The 21203-nt window shown below is 39.0% G+C and overlaps 1 protein-coding gene across 2 annotated transcripts; it reads right to left on the bottom strand.

Moving 5' to 3' along the window:
- Nucleotides 1-5557: 5557 nt before the first annotated feature.
- LOC126474908 (uncharacterized) lies at nucleotides 5558-16314 on the bottom strand. 2 transcript variants are annotated; one of them, XR_007586600.1, is made up of 3 exons: nucleotides 14484-16059; nucleotides 11294-11407; nucleotides 5558-5845 (listed from the first exon to the last, which is right to left on the bottom strand). XR_007586600.1 is itself a non-coding variant. In XM_050102404.1 (3 exons), exons 2-3 carry the CDS (start codon nucleotides 11405-11407, stop codon nucleotides 5651-5653), a joined length of 309 nt encoding a protein of 102 aa, XP_049958361.1. In that variant the 5' UTR covers nucleotides 16066-16314; the 3' UTR covers nucleotides 5558-5650. The 2 variants fall into 2 exon arrangements, 1 of the variants encoding a protein (XP_049958361.1); XM_050102404.1 differs by lacking the exon at nucleotides 14484-16059 and adding an exon at nucleotides 16066-16314.
- Nucleotides 16315-21203: the final 4889 nt, after the last annotated feature.

Genomic DNA, 21203 nt, shown 5'->3' with positions numbered 1-21203 from the left:
AGACAAAGAAAACGTGATGGTAGCAGTGATTCAGATCGGAAATATAAAAATAGCAAATATCTACAAACCACTGAATAGCACTTGGCGCAAACAACTCCCAGTGCTAGAATGTCCTGCAATATATGTAGGTGATTTTAACAGCCATAGTTATGAGTGGGGCTATGCTGAAGAGGATGAAAATGGTAGATGTCTGGCAGAATGGATGGAAGCAAACAATTTAAAGCTCCATTATGATGCAAAGGGAAAAGCCACATTCAGGTCTGGAAGATGGGGTACAGAGAGCACACCTGACCTCTGCCTGTCAACTATGGACCCTTCGGAGAGTAGTAGCGGAACTATCATCAGAAAGGTCCTGCATGACTTTTCCAGAAGCCAACACCGCCCCATTCTCATTTCCTATGGGCTACACATTCCCGCAGTGCGATCTGCTCCTGTATCCCGCTGGAACTTTCAAAAAGCAGATTGGGATAAATTTTCTAAATTGCTGGACGAGTCAATAACACAGGTCCCTGCACTTCCAAAATCATACTCAAAGTTTTTAAAGATCATAATATCTACTGCCAAAAAGAGCATACCCACAGGATGCCGGAAAGAATATGTTCCTGGCTGGAATTAAGAGATACCAGCTGTTTAACCAATTCAAGGAAATTGGAGGCCAAGAAACAGCTACGAACCTTATGAATTCCTTAAATGAACAAAAGAGAGAAAAATGGCATAAAGAAACAAGGGACCTCGATTTCACACACTCCAGTAGAAAAGCATGGACGCTGATGCACAAACTTGGAGAAGACCCTACCCACAACAAAGAAAACTCAACCGTCTCATGCGACTCAATTGCCAGTCACTTAGTGAGAGTTTACAAGGTCCCAACAGATAAAGCAGATCTTCGGCAAGTAAAGAGAGAGCTTACGGAAGTCAAGAAATCTCTGCAACATAACCCGGAATTCTCTTCTTCATTTACAATCACTGAACTGGAGACAGCCCTTAAGCATGCGAAATGTAGATAAGCTGTAGGTGCAGATGGGCTTTACCTTGAATTTTTGGTGCACAGTGGACCGGTAACGGGAAATTGGCTAGTTAAGTCTTTTTAACAAAATTCTTCGTACAACGACATTACCCAAAAAATTATCGCTATAAAAAAGCCAGGGAAAGAGGGTGTAGTGTAACGACGTACTAATTTTGTATAAATGATTTTCTTTTGACATATGACCACGTGCAGACTTCGTCACCTACGTCAGTTACAACACACTTCAAAATCATTTAAATTCTTTTTAAAATTGTCTCTGAATGGTTCTTGAACGAAACTGTAATTAAAACATCATCATTTGAGTCGTATGCGCAGAATTACGTCACCCAGTCCAATTGGTTTGTGCAAATTTTTTTCAATTTAGATGTCGTTTGTTTCTTCTCAGAAATTATATTAATGCAAGTTATCTGCTTTAATAAATATTAGAACCACATTGAATAAACTTTCATGACTCAAACTCGCGATGAACGTTGTCAAAATTAATAATCTTGTCAAATAAATTAGTAATTCATTAACATAACTCTTCATAAATAAATTCTCGGAACACGTATTTAAACTTTAGTAGCATCCACTAGTTTATTATCTTCCTACATATAGACGTGAACCTGAGCCTTGACAAGATAGGACTGAACATTTACAACATGATTAAACTTTCTATGACGTCATTGTTGTAGAAACATTACAAATTCTTATTTTTTCAGTTTTTAGAAGCACAACGCAACAACTCGGTTTCAGGATCTTCTGTTGCTCTTTGGCTGTCGACCCGCGACGTATAGTGGCCAGCAATTTTCTCTCTGGTCTCGGCAGTGAAGATGCTGTCTCCGTTCGTTGCGCCGCCCTCTCCGTACATGAAACATAAAAATAAATACAAACTTTAGACAATTCACAACCATTACAAATATTACAAAATACATAAACAAAACACTAAATTAAACTTATATTCACCTGCAAACTGGGCTGACACTGGTGGATGGGTGACGCTTCAATTTCGCGTCCCACTACAAGGGAACAACTGCAGAACACTTCCACCCAATATCTCTACTTAGCTGTGCTTACAAGCTATTGCAAAGAATGATTCTAAACCGAATCCAAGATCAAATTAATGCTATGATACCACATGAACAAGTTGGATTCAGACCTTATAGAAGCTGCTGTGAACAAGTGCTCTCCTTGACTACTCACATAGAATCTGGATACCAAAAGAAACTTAAAACTGGAGTAGTGTTCGTTGACCTGTCAGCAGCTTATGACACAGTGTGGCGCGAGGGCATATTACTGAAATTTTTGAGAGCAATACCTTGCAAAACTCTAGGCAATAGGCAGTTTTAAGTACCACCACAATTGAAGTATCTTAAGAAATACACGAAAAAGTAAAAGCTTATTAGTCTTAGGAGAGGCATCCATTGCATATCCAACATGCTTGTTGCGAATTAATATATAAGAAAATAATGTGTAGTGAAACTGAATTTTGCGGTATGCTTCTCTTCCTGCTGGCCCAGCTGGTTTTGCTCGCGAAGGCCTGGTGCGTAAGAGCCTCACAAGAGGGCACATTTGATGGCATATGGACAGTACACGCATCACTCCAAGCTTCTCTACCTCAACGCTATTTGGCAGTGGACAGTCTTCTGTACGGAGAAATGCTGTCAACATCATCTTGAGGTCACCGCAGTGGCCATTGGAAATGGGTGACAGTCCTGCGTTGTGTCATTGGGGAATAGGCATTGGCATGACGGCTGTGGTTATATGTCGGTGGGCTGGCCTTGGATGTGCTGGTCAGCAGTAAGGAGCAGACACACAACACCAACTTGAGCCAGTGCCAGATGCCCAGTGAGGATTGACTTCATGGGGCTGTGTTGGGGTACTGTTTTGGTTTTGGCGTTGCTACTCCAAATAGTTGCTGCAGGCTGCAGTTCGTTGGTGCCCTGCAAGGAACATGGAAACAGGAAAAGTCTGGAAGTTGAGTGCTGTGGGGTCGGACAGGGTGTGAAGAGTTACAACGGTCAATGCAGGACATGGCCAAGCTGTATGTGGATGTTGCCCACTTGGAGAATGGACAGGATCTTTTTTCGGTGTCCAGAAGAAGATGGCAGCCACAGACAGACACAAGGAATAGTGGAGGCTAGCTACTGCGGTACTGTGCAAAGCACTAAGTGTTATTCATTAATGACCCATATCTACTGATGGGCAGCTGATGTGTTGTCAGAGGGAAATTACTGAGCAGCAGGTGCTGAGATCAGGGGAGATAGCCAGTGGCTGTTAACGTGTTTGCAAACAGAGATTAACCGTTACAAGTTGTAATACCTATCCTGAACGGCATGACCATGACAGCATGAGAGAGTGATTTCTATAGTGTGTATTGTATTCACACTGGGAGGAGGGGGGGGGGGGGGGGGGTGTTTTTATCATTGTACATAGTCACAAGTTTTCTGTGTTCTGCTGCTTTCTGTTGTCTGTATATTGGCTAGATCTGTGTAGTCTGTAGTGTTAATGAGTGGTTGGTGGACGTTCTTGGTAGTGGAGCGTAGCTCTTGTTATGGCTTTATTCATTTAACATGCTGTGTTATTATGGTTGATCATTTAGAAGTTACAGTTGTCTGATACTCTGATTTCTGTTCGTTTGTTCCGGATCGATGCCTGTTTTATGTCACCTGGGCTGAATAAGATTATTGCTTTCAAATATTGTATCTGCTTAGAGTAAGTTTATTAATTATCATTATTATCTGTACTGTGCCCATTTCAAGTAAGAAGTATTTCTCGGCAGAATACCATATACTTTTATATAAACCACCACGCATTGCTATTGATGTTATATGGGTTTTAAAAGAATATATGCCATTGTAAAATAAGTCCACTATTGCACTACCCCCAGCCCAAAACCCACTCCACTCAGATATTTAAGTCTGTCACCAAGTGTATGTATTTTACCATCCTGCATTTTATGAGCTAAAATTCATAAAAAAGTAGAACGGAAGGAGTTGTCAAGAAGATACATACAGTTTACCTTTCTAAATGTGAAATAGCTACCCATTAGGCATTTCATGTATTTTAGCAAGTTTTCAAAAGATTTATTGTAGCCAAACTTCATTTCATTCCACCCCCCCCCCCCCGGCAAAAAAAAAAAAAAAAAACCAAATTTTAGAAGGAATAATTACTGATGTTTTTATTTTTTTAGTCAATAAACCATACTCCCTAAACAATGAATCCTCCATAATGTACTTTTTTTTCTTTTGGTATTTTTCTGCAAAATAATCTTTCTATTTTACTTAACTCTCTTCAAATACAGGTTGTACATAAAGTCCAGGAACACTTTCAATTATTTATTGCACAAGAACTAAACAATGTACAAATGTCATACATATTGCATTTTGAAGAGACACACAGAATTTTTTTTTTTTACAAACATTCAAGATGCGAACCATGAGTGACTCAGCAGACATCAATACGGCAATCGAATTCTTGCCATACCTGTCCCGGCATGGCATTGTCGACTGTGGCAGTCGCTTCCCATATTCTCTCCCGGAGCTCTGCTACAAAACTTGGTAGAGGCGGTACATACACCAGATTCTCACAGGAAAAAGTCACACAGAGTGAGATCTGGTGATCAGGGAGGCCATTTCATGAAACAGCTCTCCCGGCACCTGAACTCACGATGTTTGCAACTGGCGCTGACTACCAGCAAATTGCCAAACTATGCTGTGGTGTTATACATGAAAAAAACTTTTATGATTTCTCTTCAAAATGATGTATGGATGACATCTTTACAATGTTTGGTTCTTGTGCAATAAATAATTGAAGTGTTCCTGGACTTTACACCCTGTACTTGTAACAGCATGTGTCTGTACAACTCATAGAATCCTATTACTTCAATTTTCCCTTTGCAGGGAGGGGGGGGGGGGGGGGTGGCATTAAATCCCTGATCATCAATCTTTGTGCCAATTTCTAACTTCTCCACACTGTCTCCAGAAGTGAGAGCATGCAACACTGTTGATGGTGATCCATCTGTCGGACAGAGACTTTAAACTCAGCAACCCTCTTGGTGCTGCATATCGTTTCGCCCTCTCCCTTCTATCATCAAAAAACACACACACACACACACACACACACACACACACACACACACACACACACACACACAGACACACTGATAAGGGCGGGGAGGGGGCAACAGGGAAGAGTGGGGGGGACAGGGAAGAGTGGAAGCGGGGGCGGGGGAGCCGAGGTAATGGGAGGGAGAGGGAGGGGGAGATGGAGGGAGGGAGGGAGGGAGGGAGGGGGGGGAGAGAGAGAGAGAGAGAGAGAGAGAGAGAGAGAGAGAGAGAGAGAGAGAGAGAGAGAGAGCTAAGGGGAGGAAGAGGGATATGTGCAGGGGGGAAGAGGGCTACGAGGAGGGGCTGAAGATGGCTACAGGGAGGGTTTGAAGAGGACTACACGGGTGTGGGGTATGAGCGATAGTTATTGACAGAGGCATCAAAAGTACATGTAAAATATAGTAGTGATAAGGAGAATTAAAAAATAAATAAAAACAACAGCTCACTCTAAAATAGAAATTTCTATTCATTAGCATGATCAACAACAGTCATAAAAACATTTATTCACCAGACACAAAAGATAACACAAAAAAGTTCAGAGCTTCATTGCACAAACTTTTTCTGTTGCTTCTGTAGTTTCCACTGGTGCCTTCTGTAGACTGACAGAAGGCAGAGGCCTTTTCTCCTCTGTCTTCTGAGCTGCAGTTTTTGAGGGCTGTGTCAGCTGTGTATGTAGTTCTACCAGCTGATTATCAATGTCTTTTATCATTTTGCGATTTATTTCACTTATCTGAAACAAAAAGTCAAGCATAAAACAACACTCAGAAACAATCGCTTGTAAATGAATACACACCGACGAGCCAAGATGTTACTGCCAGTTAATAGTGTGTTGGTCCACCTCTGGAATGGAATACAACAGGGATTATGCGTGACACGGATTTGACAAGACTTTGTTAGAATTCCAGGCGTACATGGCACCACATGTCTATGTACAGGCTACACTATTCCTGTACATTATGGGTGCAGAGCTGGCACGTGATAGTGTCCCACATATATTCCATCGGGTTCCGATCAGGCAAATTTTGTTGCCACCACAACATAACATCTGGATCATCAAATCAACCATGTTTGACACAATTGATGCGTGCATTACACGTTTCAGTAAATGGACTAGACTGGTCTACCTGCCCCCCACCCCCGACTTAAATCCCACTTGGATGCACTGGGCAGATATATTGCAGCATGTTCACATGTACCAACGAACCTCCAGCAGCTGTCAACTGCTTTGGTAGATGAATAGAATGCCCTCTTATAACAGCTCCTTACCAATGATATGACCTGCATGAGAGCACATTAGAGAGCGTGCAATGCTGTCCATGGTGGTCACAAACCCTACTCAGAATGACATTCCGCAGTCTGTGATGACCAAGGGACTCATGAATTTCTGTGAGTTCGGTGTATTTACTGCTTCAGACTAAAAGTGTAATTATCTTTGTGTATTTATTTCAGTTACCTCCTATACCATACTGTAGCAATTCTTCCTACATAAGTTTCATCGAGATATGTTTCTTGGCAGTGATATGTCACACGAAAGTTGCTTTCTCCTTAAATTCCCACTAGTGTATTTTGCTTAACAGTGTTAGTTTTATTTAGGGAAAAAATGGTGCACAGAGTTTCATCTATGAAAGTCAAATTCAAATTAAGTGAGATATATAGAAGTACTACTATTACCTCTTCTTCTTCTTGGGTAGCTCATACAACAGAAGTTTTGCCTGTCAAAGAAACAGAACAGGAATGAGTTCTCATCTGGCACTTAATTTTATTCTGCCATGAACAGGGTGCATACGTGGACAAGGAAAAAAAATTTCCAGATTTTTCCAGGATCTCCCGGTTAAAAATACACTTTCTCCCAGGTGAAAATACACTTTTTCCTCGTTAAGTGACAGTATACTTTCCCTCGGAACTGTAAAATTTGTCAATCATTTGAATGGTTATGGTTTTTTACAGCAGCTTATAATTTCCCGGCACTTTACAAAACGAAACACAGGGGAAAAAACATGTTTTGGAATGTTCTTTGATGTGCAGCAACATGTAAGCTGCATATTTTTGTTTTACGAAAGTATAAATTCACATTCCACCGAAGACCGCATGTTACTTTCCGAAGCACTGAAATCAAGATTGCGATGCGCTTTTGTAAGCCTGTCGTAGCTCATATCACGTGATCTCGACAGTGGATATTCAGAGCATAGGACACGTGATGTAGTCAGCCAATTGCAACATCACTGTTAAGTAGTGTAAACACACGAACAGGAAAAGTTAATGGTTTAAATTAATATACATAGTGTTGCTTCAAAAAGCAAAGCTTTCATATATAATATTTAAGATTAATAACCTACAAGAGAAGCTAAGCTTTCACATATAATGTTGATCTTTTTTTTCGCGTTTTACACTTTAAGATACATCATACAAGTGTGCCAGTAAAATGTTTAATACTGACATAACTCTCTAATCTTCTGGGCTCGAAATTCTTCTGAATGGCTTGCCATCAAAGAGTTGACTTTTAAATGAGAGTCAAATGCTCTGTGATTTAAGAAATTCATCGTACATTCTCGCACATAGTTCATCTTGCGTAAAAGGAAATTTACTTACAAACTAACGCTTTTCAAACCACTATTCGTAATATTTTCCCGCAATCTATTAGAAATAGATTTGTTCCAGCAGTTGTCAGAGCGTGAGATAAGAGGTGTCACTGCGATTGTGCAGCTACGATGACTTAGGATGCCTGTATGTTCCTATGTTTAAAACATTAAAAGATCTAAAATTATGTCATAAAAGAAACAAGACATCAGAGGATACTCCAAGAGCATTGCAATTTTTTGAACCATACTGAAATGAATAACTCGCCTTAAAGTGCACATTTGTATACCCAGATTCCCAACAATATAAGCCTCAACCTGATATTAAGCTTTTCAGTGTAGTTTTTGGGATGTAAATTATCTTGGAGTACCAGTACTACCGTATTATCTCATATTTGGTTCTTTATTATGGCATAATGCCATACATGCTAGAAGATGAAAATGTGCACCTGAAATGCAGTGAACAGTTGAAACTAGTCAGTAGTGTGAAATTAAACACTTCATTTCAAATAAATTGGCTGCCTCAATGGAAAAGATAAATAAAAGTCGGATTTCTTTAGCAATGCGACAAAAATAACTTCATTGTTCTGCAAGGCGATTAATGCTTGACTGTCAGAAAGGCAGAAATAAAATAAAATCTGAAACTAATAACATATTTTAGCCCTCTGTAATTATGTGAATGTATGTGTATTCACTTGATAGCTCCCAGCCACAGAGACCACTTTTTTTTTTTTTTTATTTGACGTGAGAGCTATAACCAAAGAGGAAACAGCAAAATCACTAACTGTAGACACAGACCACAAGGAAACCCCCCCCCTCCCCCAAAACTCAGACTGCTCTGCGCATCAGCCCCAGATCTACGATATTTCGAACCAGGGCAATACTATATGGTGATGTCCCCTCCGCCCGTCTCCCTAGAGTGTTTGAGATAGGACGTCAAAAAAATAAATAAATAAATAAATAAAAATAAATACTTTTCAAAAATATGTTCATTTTGTAGCGCACGTCTTTCTGAAGAGTCTGATCCATATAACATCTAACTTCGAGGAAATGTAAGAAGTGTTATTTGGTCTTAAGTGTGCCAAAGTGCAGTGCCACGCCTCTTCACACAGCATTCTTCTGCCGCACGTCACTGTATTTGGCACTGTGGAATTCAAATGGGTATATTTTGTAATGGATGCCATCAAACTATATTCAGGATAGTGGAAATTAAAACGTCCTGTAGTGCCTCTCCTACTCCCAGTCAGCCAATGAGACTGTTTTGGTAATGTGATTCTTCAGTTTCTCCCGGTGTATTTGTTGCTCGAACGGTCCATGGGAATACTGCCGGTTCATAGTGCCCGTTGGACACTATGAACCGGCTGTTTTGGTAATAATTGTCATTTTCATACTACGAGAGAATATAATTCGTGAAGTACCAATATGAAATGCCTATTTAGCCTACTACAAGCAAAATGGTTTATATTAGGAAATAGTTTCACATTTCATTCATATGCTCCAGTTTCTCACGCATGAGATCGAAAAGTAGTAGTACGAAATTTTCGTATAAATTTGGTATCGTCTTATTTGTCCATAATTTGTGTGATGTCACAATCTTCTCATCACTAATTCTGTAACTATTCCTACCACTGACAAAACTCATTCTCCAGTTAACTCTACTAACCCTGACAGAATCACCGATTTAGTTATCCAGCGATTATTCTCTGGTCGGGCATTATTACGTGTTCGTATAACGCGTTTTCCACGCTACTTCCAGAATAGAACATAAGCGGCTGCTAGCCGGGGACTGTAGAACTTGCCCTTTATAGGTAGCAATCTGGCCAAAAATTTTCTGTCAAAATTTTCTTGCATACACCGAGAAGATGACATGCAATATTTCTTAGCTACTTGTTATTCCTGTTAGTAGTTTATTTCCACTCTGGTAGTCTGAATCTACGGACTTCGCTAGTAATTATAACAACGCTGATCATTTGCATACCCAATCAATCACATAAGCAAACAGCAGTTGGCACTCACCTGTTCAGCTTTATTCCGTTCAGCTCGTATAGCCCCGTCCCCGTTTGTCTGCAGGAAAGTTTATTTCTAGATGGTTTCCCCTGGCAGGGACATCATGTACACTATGTATGCATTCAAATATTCATTCAGAAATCAACTTGGAATGTGTTCAAAAACCAATAAGGATGCATTTCGAAATCAACTAAATAATCGATAGACCAATGTGCACTAGATGCTTTGTGAAACAAGGTTTTTTTCTTCCTCAAGAATATGAAACTATGGGTTGACAGTTTGTCCTGCAGGAACAAATTCTTTATGCACAATACCCCTACAGTCAAAAAAGCAAATCAGCATTGTTTTCATCTTTAATTTGCTCATTTGAGCAGTTTTTGGTCGAGATGTCTCAGTGTGCCACTCCTCTATTTGCTGCTTTGTATCAGGATTGTACTCAAAAATTGAGGCTTCATCACCTGTGATCACATGGCTGAACCATTCATGGTCCTTGATAATCCTTCACTCTCGGTCCTTGGCAATCCTCTCAAGAGGATCAATGCTCATGTTTCCTCAAATGTCAGTCATATGCTTTTTGGGCACAATTTTGACACAAACCTCTTACATGTGCAAATCTTTGGTCAAAATTTGATGTACAATGGAAGTGTTAAAATTTAACAGGTCAACCATCATCCTTATTGTTAAATGTCAGTCTGATCTCACAACAACACCCACATGTTTGATGTTTTCATCAGTTTTTGAAGTTCAAGGTCTCTCTGGGTGAAGGTTCATCTTCAAAATTTTCTCAGTCTTCCAAAAATAATTTGTGCCAGAAAAAAATTAAGGTACTGATAAGAAATGTTCCCCGTAGGCCTCTTTCAATTTCTCAAAGGTTAAGTCCACAGATGCCCCAAGTTTAACACGAAAGATGATTGCATAAATTTGCTATAAATTTAACCGTTCCATTTTCTTACCACACAAGAAAAACACATCATCACTGATAGCGCTCTAAAAAAACCATGTGATAGTTGTACGTAGCTGGAACTCATACTGAGCATCTGGAAGGGATAAGGACACTGGTCTAAACAAGTGGAACAACATAGCATTGCCAGATAACTTGCAGTGTTGTCAGTCCCATCTCTGGCACACCTTGTATTAATTATTTTACAGCAATTTTTATGGACATTCCTCTACTAGACAATATGCAAAATAAGGTAAAGGCAACCACTCACCTATAGTGGATGGATGTATAGAGCATAGAAATACGTTACAGAAAAATGTATTCACAGAAGCTTTCAAGCTATCACTGTTTTTCTTGTAAAAGTACAGGCATTCTCTCTCTCTCTCTCTCTCTCTCTCTCTCTCTCTCTCTCACACACACACACACACACACACACACACACACACACACCATATGGACACCCAAATGTACATTGTGCGTGCGTGTGTGTGTGTGTGTGTGTGTGTGTGTGTGTGTGTGTGTGTGTGTGCGCGCGTCATGTTTCTATGCACCACACACCAATCTCCTATAGATAAATGGTCGCCTTTGCCTTTCTTTAATCATTTTTGAGCAACAGATGTATGTACTGTTTTATAATTCAATAAATTAAACCTACCTTTTTCAACTGAGTGTTCACTGGTTTAGCCTTATTTTTCACTTTTAAGCTCTTTGCACCAGCAACCTTAAAGACACTGTTTTTACTCTTTTTGTTATGTTTTTCCTTCCCCATCTAAAAAAAAACACACACACATGTAACATTAACTGTCTCATTTAAAGGTCAATAGCACAACATGATTTAAAATACGAACAACTTAAATAAAGCAATATGCCCAACATCAATTACAAAGTAGTTCACACACAAATACTGTTGTAAAACTGTGCAATAAAAAGCGTAAATCCAGTTAGAGTGAAGGGCACAGCTGTCAACTAAAAATTTTGTGGAACTATCAGAAAGAGTTGTAGATCTTTAGCTCCACACTTTTTGTATCAAAGCACTAAGCACGATGTCTGAACGTGAAGTTCTGAATCTAAAACCTGGAGAAGTAGTGGCACCAAGGATTTGGCAGAAAACTAACAATCAGACAACTGGCCTTCCTGTTATGACAAACTTTTTCGAAAATGAACAATTGCTGTGGAATTTTTGTGCAATACAACTAATGGAGTAAAAACACGCACATGTTTCTGTAATGTATGAAAGATGAGAGAGTGAGAGAGAGAGAGAGAGAGAGAGAGAGAGAGAGAGAGAGAGGGGGGGGGGGGTCTTCAGTGATGGCTCTGTTGCCCAGTATAATAATTTTAAGAACTTTTCAGATTTATGTAATCATTTTGCAAATTTTGGGATTTATTTGGGCTGCGTGTAATTATTTAGACTTGCCATGGGTGATCCTTTTGTGATGGTATTGGCACAGCAGCAAAGTGATCGCAGGTTTGTACTCTTCAGAAGATAATCAAATTCTTACACAATTTGACTTACAAAAACTTTGTGATGGTCATTTACAATATAATGTTTGTATTTATTGAACAATAAGAAATTTAACAAGCTTAAACAACTCTGCTTCCACCTTTGCTGACACAAGAGGAAACCATAGGTCCACTCCTCCTCATTTACAGAGGATACAGGTCAATAGCATTTCAGATGACTCAAGTCAACTTTCAGTAAAGCGCTACGATGTCAGTGCTGAACTAACATATGATGCAGCTGCGACAGCCAGAGCAGTGCGTTGCTTGCCTTACAATGACGAATAACAGGCTGGAAATGCTAGATTCCAGCTGAGCAGCATGATGCACTGATAAAGTTTGTGCATCCTTGTTGGCCCTCACACTCTTTCCACTGGCCATTGAGAAAAACAATGTAACAGTCAGTTCCTTTTTTGTGTTGCTGTCAAACAGGTTGTGGAACCAATAAGACTGCATTCCCAGTGGCACTGACAACAGTCACCAGCTGCTGTTGCCAGAGGTCACCTCATCACGTTGGTTGAAAGCTTGGTCACACTGTGTTCGATCGCCTTTGTCAGTTTTTGGCAGAGTGAAAGGGTTAGGTTAGAATCTATTCTATGCACAAACTAGGTTAGATTTAGAACCCTGAGAGTGGGATGGATACCACGGCAACTCTGTGCTTAGAGAAGAGTCCTGCAGTCCAGTCTTTGCAATTAAAAAGATGTCAAATGCACTTAAATGAGCTATATCTGTCCCAAATAGAACATGATAGTTACTGTACACTTTGTCTTCAATTATTAGAATAACAAACAAGTCTTACAAATATATGAGATGGAGAGAGAAACATTCAGTTTCACAATGCAAATTACAAGCATCAACTTACTATTATGATTCCACTCATCTGCTCTGACCCACAACGTACCTGTGTTGGTATATATCATTGAGGTGCGATGTGCTTGAAATATATTGTGTTTGCAGAGAGCATATTGGAGTAAGCAGTGGCGCACTGTAGTGTGGGATATTTGTTTCTAAATTGTTTGTGAGTGATGTTAGTGCAGTATGGGACTTAGTGCTGAGTGTTATTCTATATTTTGGAAGTTGGGTTTTTGTTGACTTGGCAGCAAGTTATTTTGATGTCATTAGTTATTGGTTGCTAACTTGTTTTCAGTTTTGAAACTGTTAGTCACGTTGTTAATGGCTTGAAAGTCTCTTTCTGGTGTTTTGTTTGGTACTGTGTATTTATCTCACAACAAACTTAACTAGTCATTGGTTGTTGGCTGCTATGGTTGACAATATGGTGTCTACAATGAAATTCCTCCAGTTATATGGCCTCTTGGTAGAGTGTGTGAAGTGTCAGCAGTGTGCAGAGTTTATGAAATTGATCAAAGTCCATGCTTCTCAAACCAAGGATGAATATGTGGTGGTATTTTCAGAGGGGTTTCAGCTATGGTTATTTTGATGTGTGTGTGTGTGTGTGTGTGTGTGTGTGTGTGTGTGTGAGAGAGAGAGAGAGAGAGAGAGAGAGAGAGAGAGAGAGAGAGAGAGACTGGGGTTTGTGGTGTCCGGTATCACTATATTCGTTTCAGCTTTCAGATTTGTTTGTTTTGGAATGGGGACCGTCTTGTTGTATATTCAGCTCTTCACCATCCTATTTTATTGCTGCGATGAAATATTTCACAGTGTTTATATCTTTGTTCACATATGTATTTAGTGATGTTATGGAAGTCATATTGTATATGCTGGAAATAGGGGTGTGTTCATCATCATGATGACTTGACGGATCAAAGCAGGTGGGTAGAATTGGAATTTTTGGTATTGCCAAATGCAAAAGAGAAAGTCTACCTAAAATGTGAACTTTCATGTAATATGTTGAAGATGTGTACATAGAAGATCAACAGTTCCTATCAATTTCTGTACTGTAGACCCTACAGTAGTCCCCTACAAATTAAATGGCATAGGCGAACAACACTGGCTGATGATACATTCGACATGACAACTTGCTGGAAGTCTATGGAAATAAAGAGCATGTTTATCAATAGTCATACATAATAAAATAAAACTTTGTACAGATAGGTGTGGAATATTATAAGCACAAAAAAGGATGTCAAAACTAAACTAAAAGCACCGCTCTCAGTTGCATACTATTAACTTACGTATGAAAACTGTTGCAATTCCAAAATTATAATGAAATCTGTAACTGAACATAATCAAACTAGGAAATGTACAAGGAGACAAAATTTAAACAAGTTTTTATATCTTTTATCCCACGAGTGCAAGCGAATGCACTTTCCCGTGTTCATGAAGAAAGTTACTGCTCTGACAACTAGTTCCCTAGCCAGATAATAAAATTAGTAATTTGAATGTCTCACCATCAGAGTCTGGTCGTCGTCGTTTCATGGATGGTTCTCCATCTTGACACAAGTCTCTAGACTGATTGTTAACTAGAATTTCTTTCGTAAGCTTAAATGTAACACGCATCATATCTTTGTTCACTGCAACATTTCTAATGTTGTAGACTTCTACAAGATTCTGTGAAATTTTATGGCCCAAGTTCTCTTCCACCAAACTGATAGCTGCATTATCTGAAGTGTCACCTTTGCAAAAGCAGTAAACATGAACAACTGGTTCAATGAACGTATCAGGTGGCACATTGTCACCCTGTTCAAATAGTCCACTGAACACCTTCAGAAACGTTACTGCCAATGCTGGCAAGTTCATTGTAATGTGCATTGTACTACCATCACATTTTCCATTCTTCCAGCGTTCAAGCATATCTTTCTTAACGTCATTTATTATGAAATCTGTTCCATCCTTATTGAATGTTGTCAAATATTCTGTCACCTTGTTTCGCTGCCCATTACGTACAAGCCACTTGTGCGCCTCAGGATTCAAATCATTTGCCAAAACAAAACATTTACGTTTGCACGCAGGTATTGCGAATGGACCGATCCCTGCGAACACATCATACAATACGTCACGTGGCTTTAGCTTAGTTATTATTCTCTCATGCTCTGTAGACAAGCGAGGATTCCAATAAACTGTGGCGAAGTCAAGCTCAAATGTACAGTGATTCTCTCTTACTTGAGTAATCAGATTGTTCTCCCCACACAGAATTTCCATTTTGAAGTTCCTGTAGGTGTTGTCAATGATGTCAGTCTTATTAACAACTGTTTTAGCGTTCTTAATTTTTTCCAACAATATTTCTCCAATGATAATCTTAAATGGGAAGAGATGTTCTCGTATATTCACATGGATAATGTGCCCAATAATCGAGTATGAAGTGAGTGGCTCCAAGTCTAAAGGCAACACAGACTTCAGCAACACCTCTGCTTTCCAATTGTCAAAATTCAACATTATATTCGTGAAACAAAGAGAATTTTCGGTAATGTTTTGTTTCAACAATTGTATTTTTTCTTCTTCTGAGAAGTCATTAAAAGAAGTTATAATTGTAGGATTTAACAGAAATCTCCGCATTACACTTTTCGCATCATCATTAGCAGCTTCTGCATTTCCGATAACTTGCAATGGTTTCAAGTTTTCCATTCTTAATAAATATTTATGCACGGTTTTCCTTAGTTCCTGTAATTTCACAGATGTGACATTAAACTCTATACAAGGGACCACAACATTTTTCGAAAAAGCTACTTTGTCTAATTTTGTTAGCCCACGAACAGTAGCTGGTGGGTGGAGAGCTGTCTCTCTGGCTTCACTGTCGTCAATCTGTAAACTATCACCCATTTTAAATTTGTTATGAGAAGTGTAAGACCTAGAGCCAAATTTCTTCAGCTGTTTGGGATGCACTATAGTGTCAAAACAGACACTCCGGAAGCATTTCTGGTACAAGTGAATACTTCTCATCGGGTAACTTAAACAAGAACAGAAGTTTAACGTAAAACGAACACAGCGAGAAACATATTCCCAACAAAACAAACACTTTTGAGAACAAAATACCTTATTCCGCAAAAGCACAATAATTATGTCTGCGCAGTTTCCAATACACACGCAATCAAGTTTCACATAACCTCAAGTCCCTACACACGCTACTATTCACATTTCACAACCACATGTATTTTTGTGTACAATATCAAAGATCTCGGCGTATTTTCGCGGTACTATCTGTTCGCGCAGCTAGATCACCACATGCCAATAAGGTGACGCCAAAGCTAGTCGCATACTGCAGTGGCGCCGGTGGGCTACTGTTCACAAAGGACTCTACATTTCGTATGTTATTAGCCAGTTTTGACTATGGTGTCAGCTGAAATCATATGGACGGTATTAACGTTGAAGTACAGGTTTTGACATTAGAGTTGCGCCAAAAGCTAAATAAAAGGAAAAGATAACGCAACACGGGATCTGAGAATGGTTTTTGCGCATAAGTAAAATAGGACCAACAAACACACTTATGAAAGAAATAACATTCTAAGACGAAAATTCATACATAAACTATTTCCGAAGTACTAAAACAAATCCTGATACTGTGTCGTAATAGAGCTCAATTCAAAAATCAGATGCAATCCCAGCTCTAGCAAAATTCTCCCCATGTTTCGGGAATTTGTCCGTCATTGCAAACTATAATTGTCTTGTAAATACCATCTGCGGACGCAACCTTCTTTCAAAGACTTAGAAATATATTGCATTGATTAATGTCTGCATTTTTAATCCTTCTAGTTTTTGATTTCGTACCTATCACAACCCACTAGAGGGTTGTCTCTCACATAAAATTCACAAGTTATAGTGATTTTTAGCATCTCAAGCCATGATGATTGTTACGACTCGTCATTTTGGTTCCATAAGCAAGGTAGCTCCTTGTGTCCTTCAAGTAATTATACCTCCAGGCCAGACGTTTGTTTTGGGTAGGAAAATGAAAGCACAATGACACCGAAATTATTTCACGAAAACTGGGACAGAATGCTAAGTTTTCAGAATGCTAATGTTCCGGAATACAATGACCAGGGATCAGTCGAATGATGCCATTTAATAGTGGGGGGAAACTATTTGGCTCAATAAGTAAAACGACTTTAATTTTTAGTGGCACAACAGAAAGTGGTATCAAAGCAGTGGCACCACTGAAACCTGGGTGCCATTGCAGTATGCCATGAGCTGGGGAGTCACTTTAATTGCGTGCTTGAATGCGTAGTGAACAATAGTGGCGCAATGAGTTATCATTTCCACAGGCTGTAGTGGCAAAATTTTCAGAAAGGTGTCAACTGGGACGACGTGATCGAGCATTATTACAATTATACTAAGGACTCAATAAATAGACAGAAATCACAAATATTGATTCACAATGCGAAAAATGCATGTGTGCTTCAAATACATAGAATAACACAAAAAATTAATTAGTTATCCCTTAACACAAATTAAGCTGTCATGCTTTATGCACGTTAAAATGGGATACATTTTAAGTTTGTCATTAAATTCCCAGTAACAGCAAGATCCTAATGAAAGCATTCTCTTGTAATATCAGTTTTCAGATTTATCAGTGCATTTGTAACAAGATTATGCTGTAATTACCATAGTCTGAAAGCACAGCCGTAATGAATGAGAGTGTTTAATCGTACAGACCTTTACTTTTGAGTTCGAATCTACTAAAAGTAGTAATTTCTGCTTGGATCTGCAATTGGAAGCCTGTATTTGTGAATGAGTGCTACCAGAAAAGGCATTTCCAACAGTACAGGACGAAGACATTCACTGGGACACTTTCAAATACTCTTAGAACAAAATGAGTCATTGTTATGACCACCTAACAGGAATAAGAAATCAGATGATAATTTTGCATCAATAACTGGCAGTAAGTACTGGGAGATGAAGAAGCTTGCACAGGATAGAGTAGCATGGAGAGCTGCATCAAACCAGTCTCAGGACTGAAGACTACAACAACAAACAACAAGCAGTACCCGGAGGGGCCAAAGTACAAACACATTGGGTGGTTATTGTCTCAGACTGTGCAGGGAATACCTGATTCAGCATCTAGCCAAAAGTGTAGAGCAGACACAACACTCTTCTGTAACAGGGTTACGCGACATAACTACACCTACAGACGATGCACAAACGCCTTTCAGGCTGCAAACTTTGCATAAAGAAACGCCCTGAAGTTCCTAAATTAAACATCAGGCTAGAAAATAGCGCTGACAGGCTTGGAAATTGGGAGGTCACCAGCACAGGGGCATAACATCATTGACTACTGTAAAACTCTCGCAGTTGGATGATTCTTGGGCATCCGTCTGTTGTGATTTATGCATCACTAGTCAATGTTAAGCTCTAGAGCATTTCAGCCCTGACTCATGCACATTTAAGAATCTATATTATTCACACATATTGTTATACATATTAAATAATCAACAGCTGAAAACTGAACTATTATTTGCTGAAACAGGGAAACTGAAATTGGTACCTAGTTATACTTGTATAAAGAAACCACGCAGTACAAATGAAATGTAGATAGCTTCATTATAATTAAAAAGGAATTAATATTTACTAATACTTATTATTAATATTTCCGGATGTGTAAAACTTGTGATGGTATATTTGAAGCTTTGGTGCACTTGAGAGGGATAAGTGTGTCACTTCCGACATTTTTATGGGTCAAGTTCCACGGTGTCAGATACCTTGAGTTGTAGCATTAGAGTGAATAAATCGAATGGACATAAAATTGTCCTGTTCTTTAAAGAGTCAGTCAGTCTCTTCCAGTTCACTGATGTCGATGTCTGTTTCCTCAACAATTTCCATAAAATCTACTTTTTCTTCACTTTTTTACATAACAATTCTGAAATATTTCCACAGTTGACTCCACTGTACTTCTGGCACGTGGAATAACATCTCAAACCTGGTTTTCTGCAGGAACACACTCCACCAAAGCCCAGCTTACATGAGCAGAAACAATATGAAAAACTGATTCAGGTTCTGTATCTTGGCTCATTAGAACAGTCTGTGGTTACTGTGAGACCAGCTCCATTTCTCAGCAGATTTTCAGTTTCCCAGACAACTTTGAACTTTCTGGTAACTCCTTAATGAATGCCATTTCAGAGCATCTTTGTGGGTGACAACCTTGCAAGATTCAATTTGCTTTATGTAGCAGACTTGGAGACTAGCTGGTAATGCAGATCATCTAGCATTTGGGGACTGCTGACATCTCCACAATACAATGTGGTAATGAATTGTCTACAGCTGTTAATACAATGCCTTAATGAACTGTTCTCCAGCTGTTATTGTTTCTTCACAGGAAGTGTTGCACATGCTAAGTGCTGAGCTTACACATTCATGTTGCTTAATAATGTTGCTAAACTTCATTTTCCTGGAACGTAAAAAAGGGAAATTGTATTATATCTACTAATGGTGTGAGTGAACAGAAAATGTTTGCTGTAGAATTTGTAGGGGCTGAAGTGCATAGCCACTTATCTCTGCTCTTCCTCGTCCTGGCTCAGAAAAAATAAGTTTTCGATGCCTTTTCCTAAATCAGTTATGTGTACAAGGAGATCAACATTTTCTCCTACTATGACCACAGTTCCAAAACAGTCAATTCATGAATTTGCAGATTTTTGCAAACATAAATTCAGCATATTCTTGTGCCTGGTCCATCTCAAAGCTACACTGTCAAAATTCCTTTGTAATGTGTATGATCAAGCGATTTTTGTTTCTTTTGTTGTACGAAGACTTATCCTGAGGGACTTAGGTTACTATCTCTGATTCAACTACAACTTCAACCAAAGAATGTTTTTTCTAGACCTATGAATTCTCTCAGCACCGTTTGTGCTACACTGCTATCCCTCAGATGGTTACCCATCAAATGCAGCAGCAAATTGAAATACAAAATGACATTGCTGGTAAGAAAAATAATTTTGGGCTGCTGATCTGAAGGAAACATTTCCGAGTCAAGTTACGTACTTTGTGTATAAGGTACTCGCATCAAAGACAAAAATTTATTCGTTTAAATTGAGTTCACTTTGTATGGGGTTCATTACTATTTGCTAGCGGACTTGAACAGATGTAATTTCAATGGGTTGCTCACGCACTGCCTGCGATATGGAATATATATGCTACAATAGAATCGCAAGTCAGACCAGTGTTGGCAGTAATTCGAGTTGAGTAACTCGCAGAGAGCAGTCGTGTTTTCTAGCTCGCACAGAGCACTTTGAGTTATGGAGTTCGGACAGGGCAGTGCAGCGGTTGACTTTTGTTGGGCTGGTCATGCAGAATAATGGCAGTGTCTGAGCGATGTGGTATAAGGTAAAAAAACAATATATTTTATTGTTCTTTGTTGCCGCATGCATATGTTAATTGTCACAACTGATTTAACCACAATTGTAAGGTTAAAGTCCCATGTAATTCCTTGAAGAAATGTTTCAATAATAACTTTTGTTCTGAAGTAAACTTTTGCCAATCATTTATATGAGTTTAAAGATTTTACGAATTTTTACTGTGCATACTCATGTTGATCCGGCAAAAGAAAATCAGTTGTTTTCCTACAAATGAAAATCTAGTGGCCAGCATTGCACTGGGCTATGCCAAAAATTTCTTATAGGTCCAGATATATAGATAGCGTTATCCGGCGACATCATTGTGAGGTAAGAATTTTTCAGTTTATTTAGGACGATTTCACAGGGCCATGATGCAGTGCTGCTGACGTCAAACCTTATTAATCTTGATATGGAGTCAGTCTTAAATGGAAGGTCACATTAAAACTTGAAATTTTTTTTGTGTTGGGAGGTTACACTGAATGTGAATGTTATAATTATGTTTTTCTGTTGGCAGGTTACAACATCCTTCACTGGAAAACTGCATTGAGAATGAAGATCCTGTTCCTTTTTGCAGGCCTTTTTCTAAGAATAGAGACAATGGATATGGAACAAGTTCATATTTCAGAAAGGTTTTTAATTATTCTTCACTTTGTTTCATGAGACAAAGGACCAGCAGGAGTAACTTCAGTGCTCTCACCTTTTATAATATAGGTCACAGAAAGGGGATTCAGAACCTTATCTTTTCTATGGGAATTTCCAATGGAGAAATTGACAACTATTACTTTCATACCTTTCTCCCTCTTTTCATGACACATATAATAATTAAATTCCCCACTTCAACAACATCACTGC

This window comes from Schistocerca serialis, chromosome 4, assembly GCF_023864345.2.
Source record: "Schistocerca serialis cubense isolate TAMUIC-IGC-003099 chromosome 4, iqSchSeri2.2, whole genome shotgun sequence".
Lineage (NCBI taxonomy): Eukaryota > Metazoa > Arthropoda > Insecta > Orthoptera > Acrididae > Schistocerca > Schistocerca serialis.
Note: the sequence above shows the minus strand (reverse complement) of the source record. Positions and strands in the feature narration are given on the sequence as shown.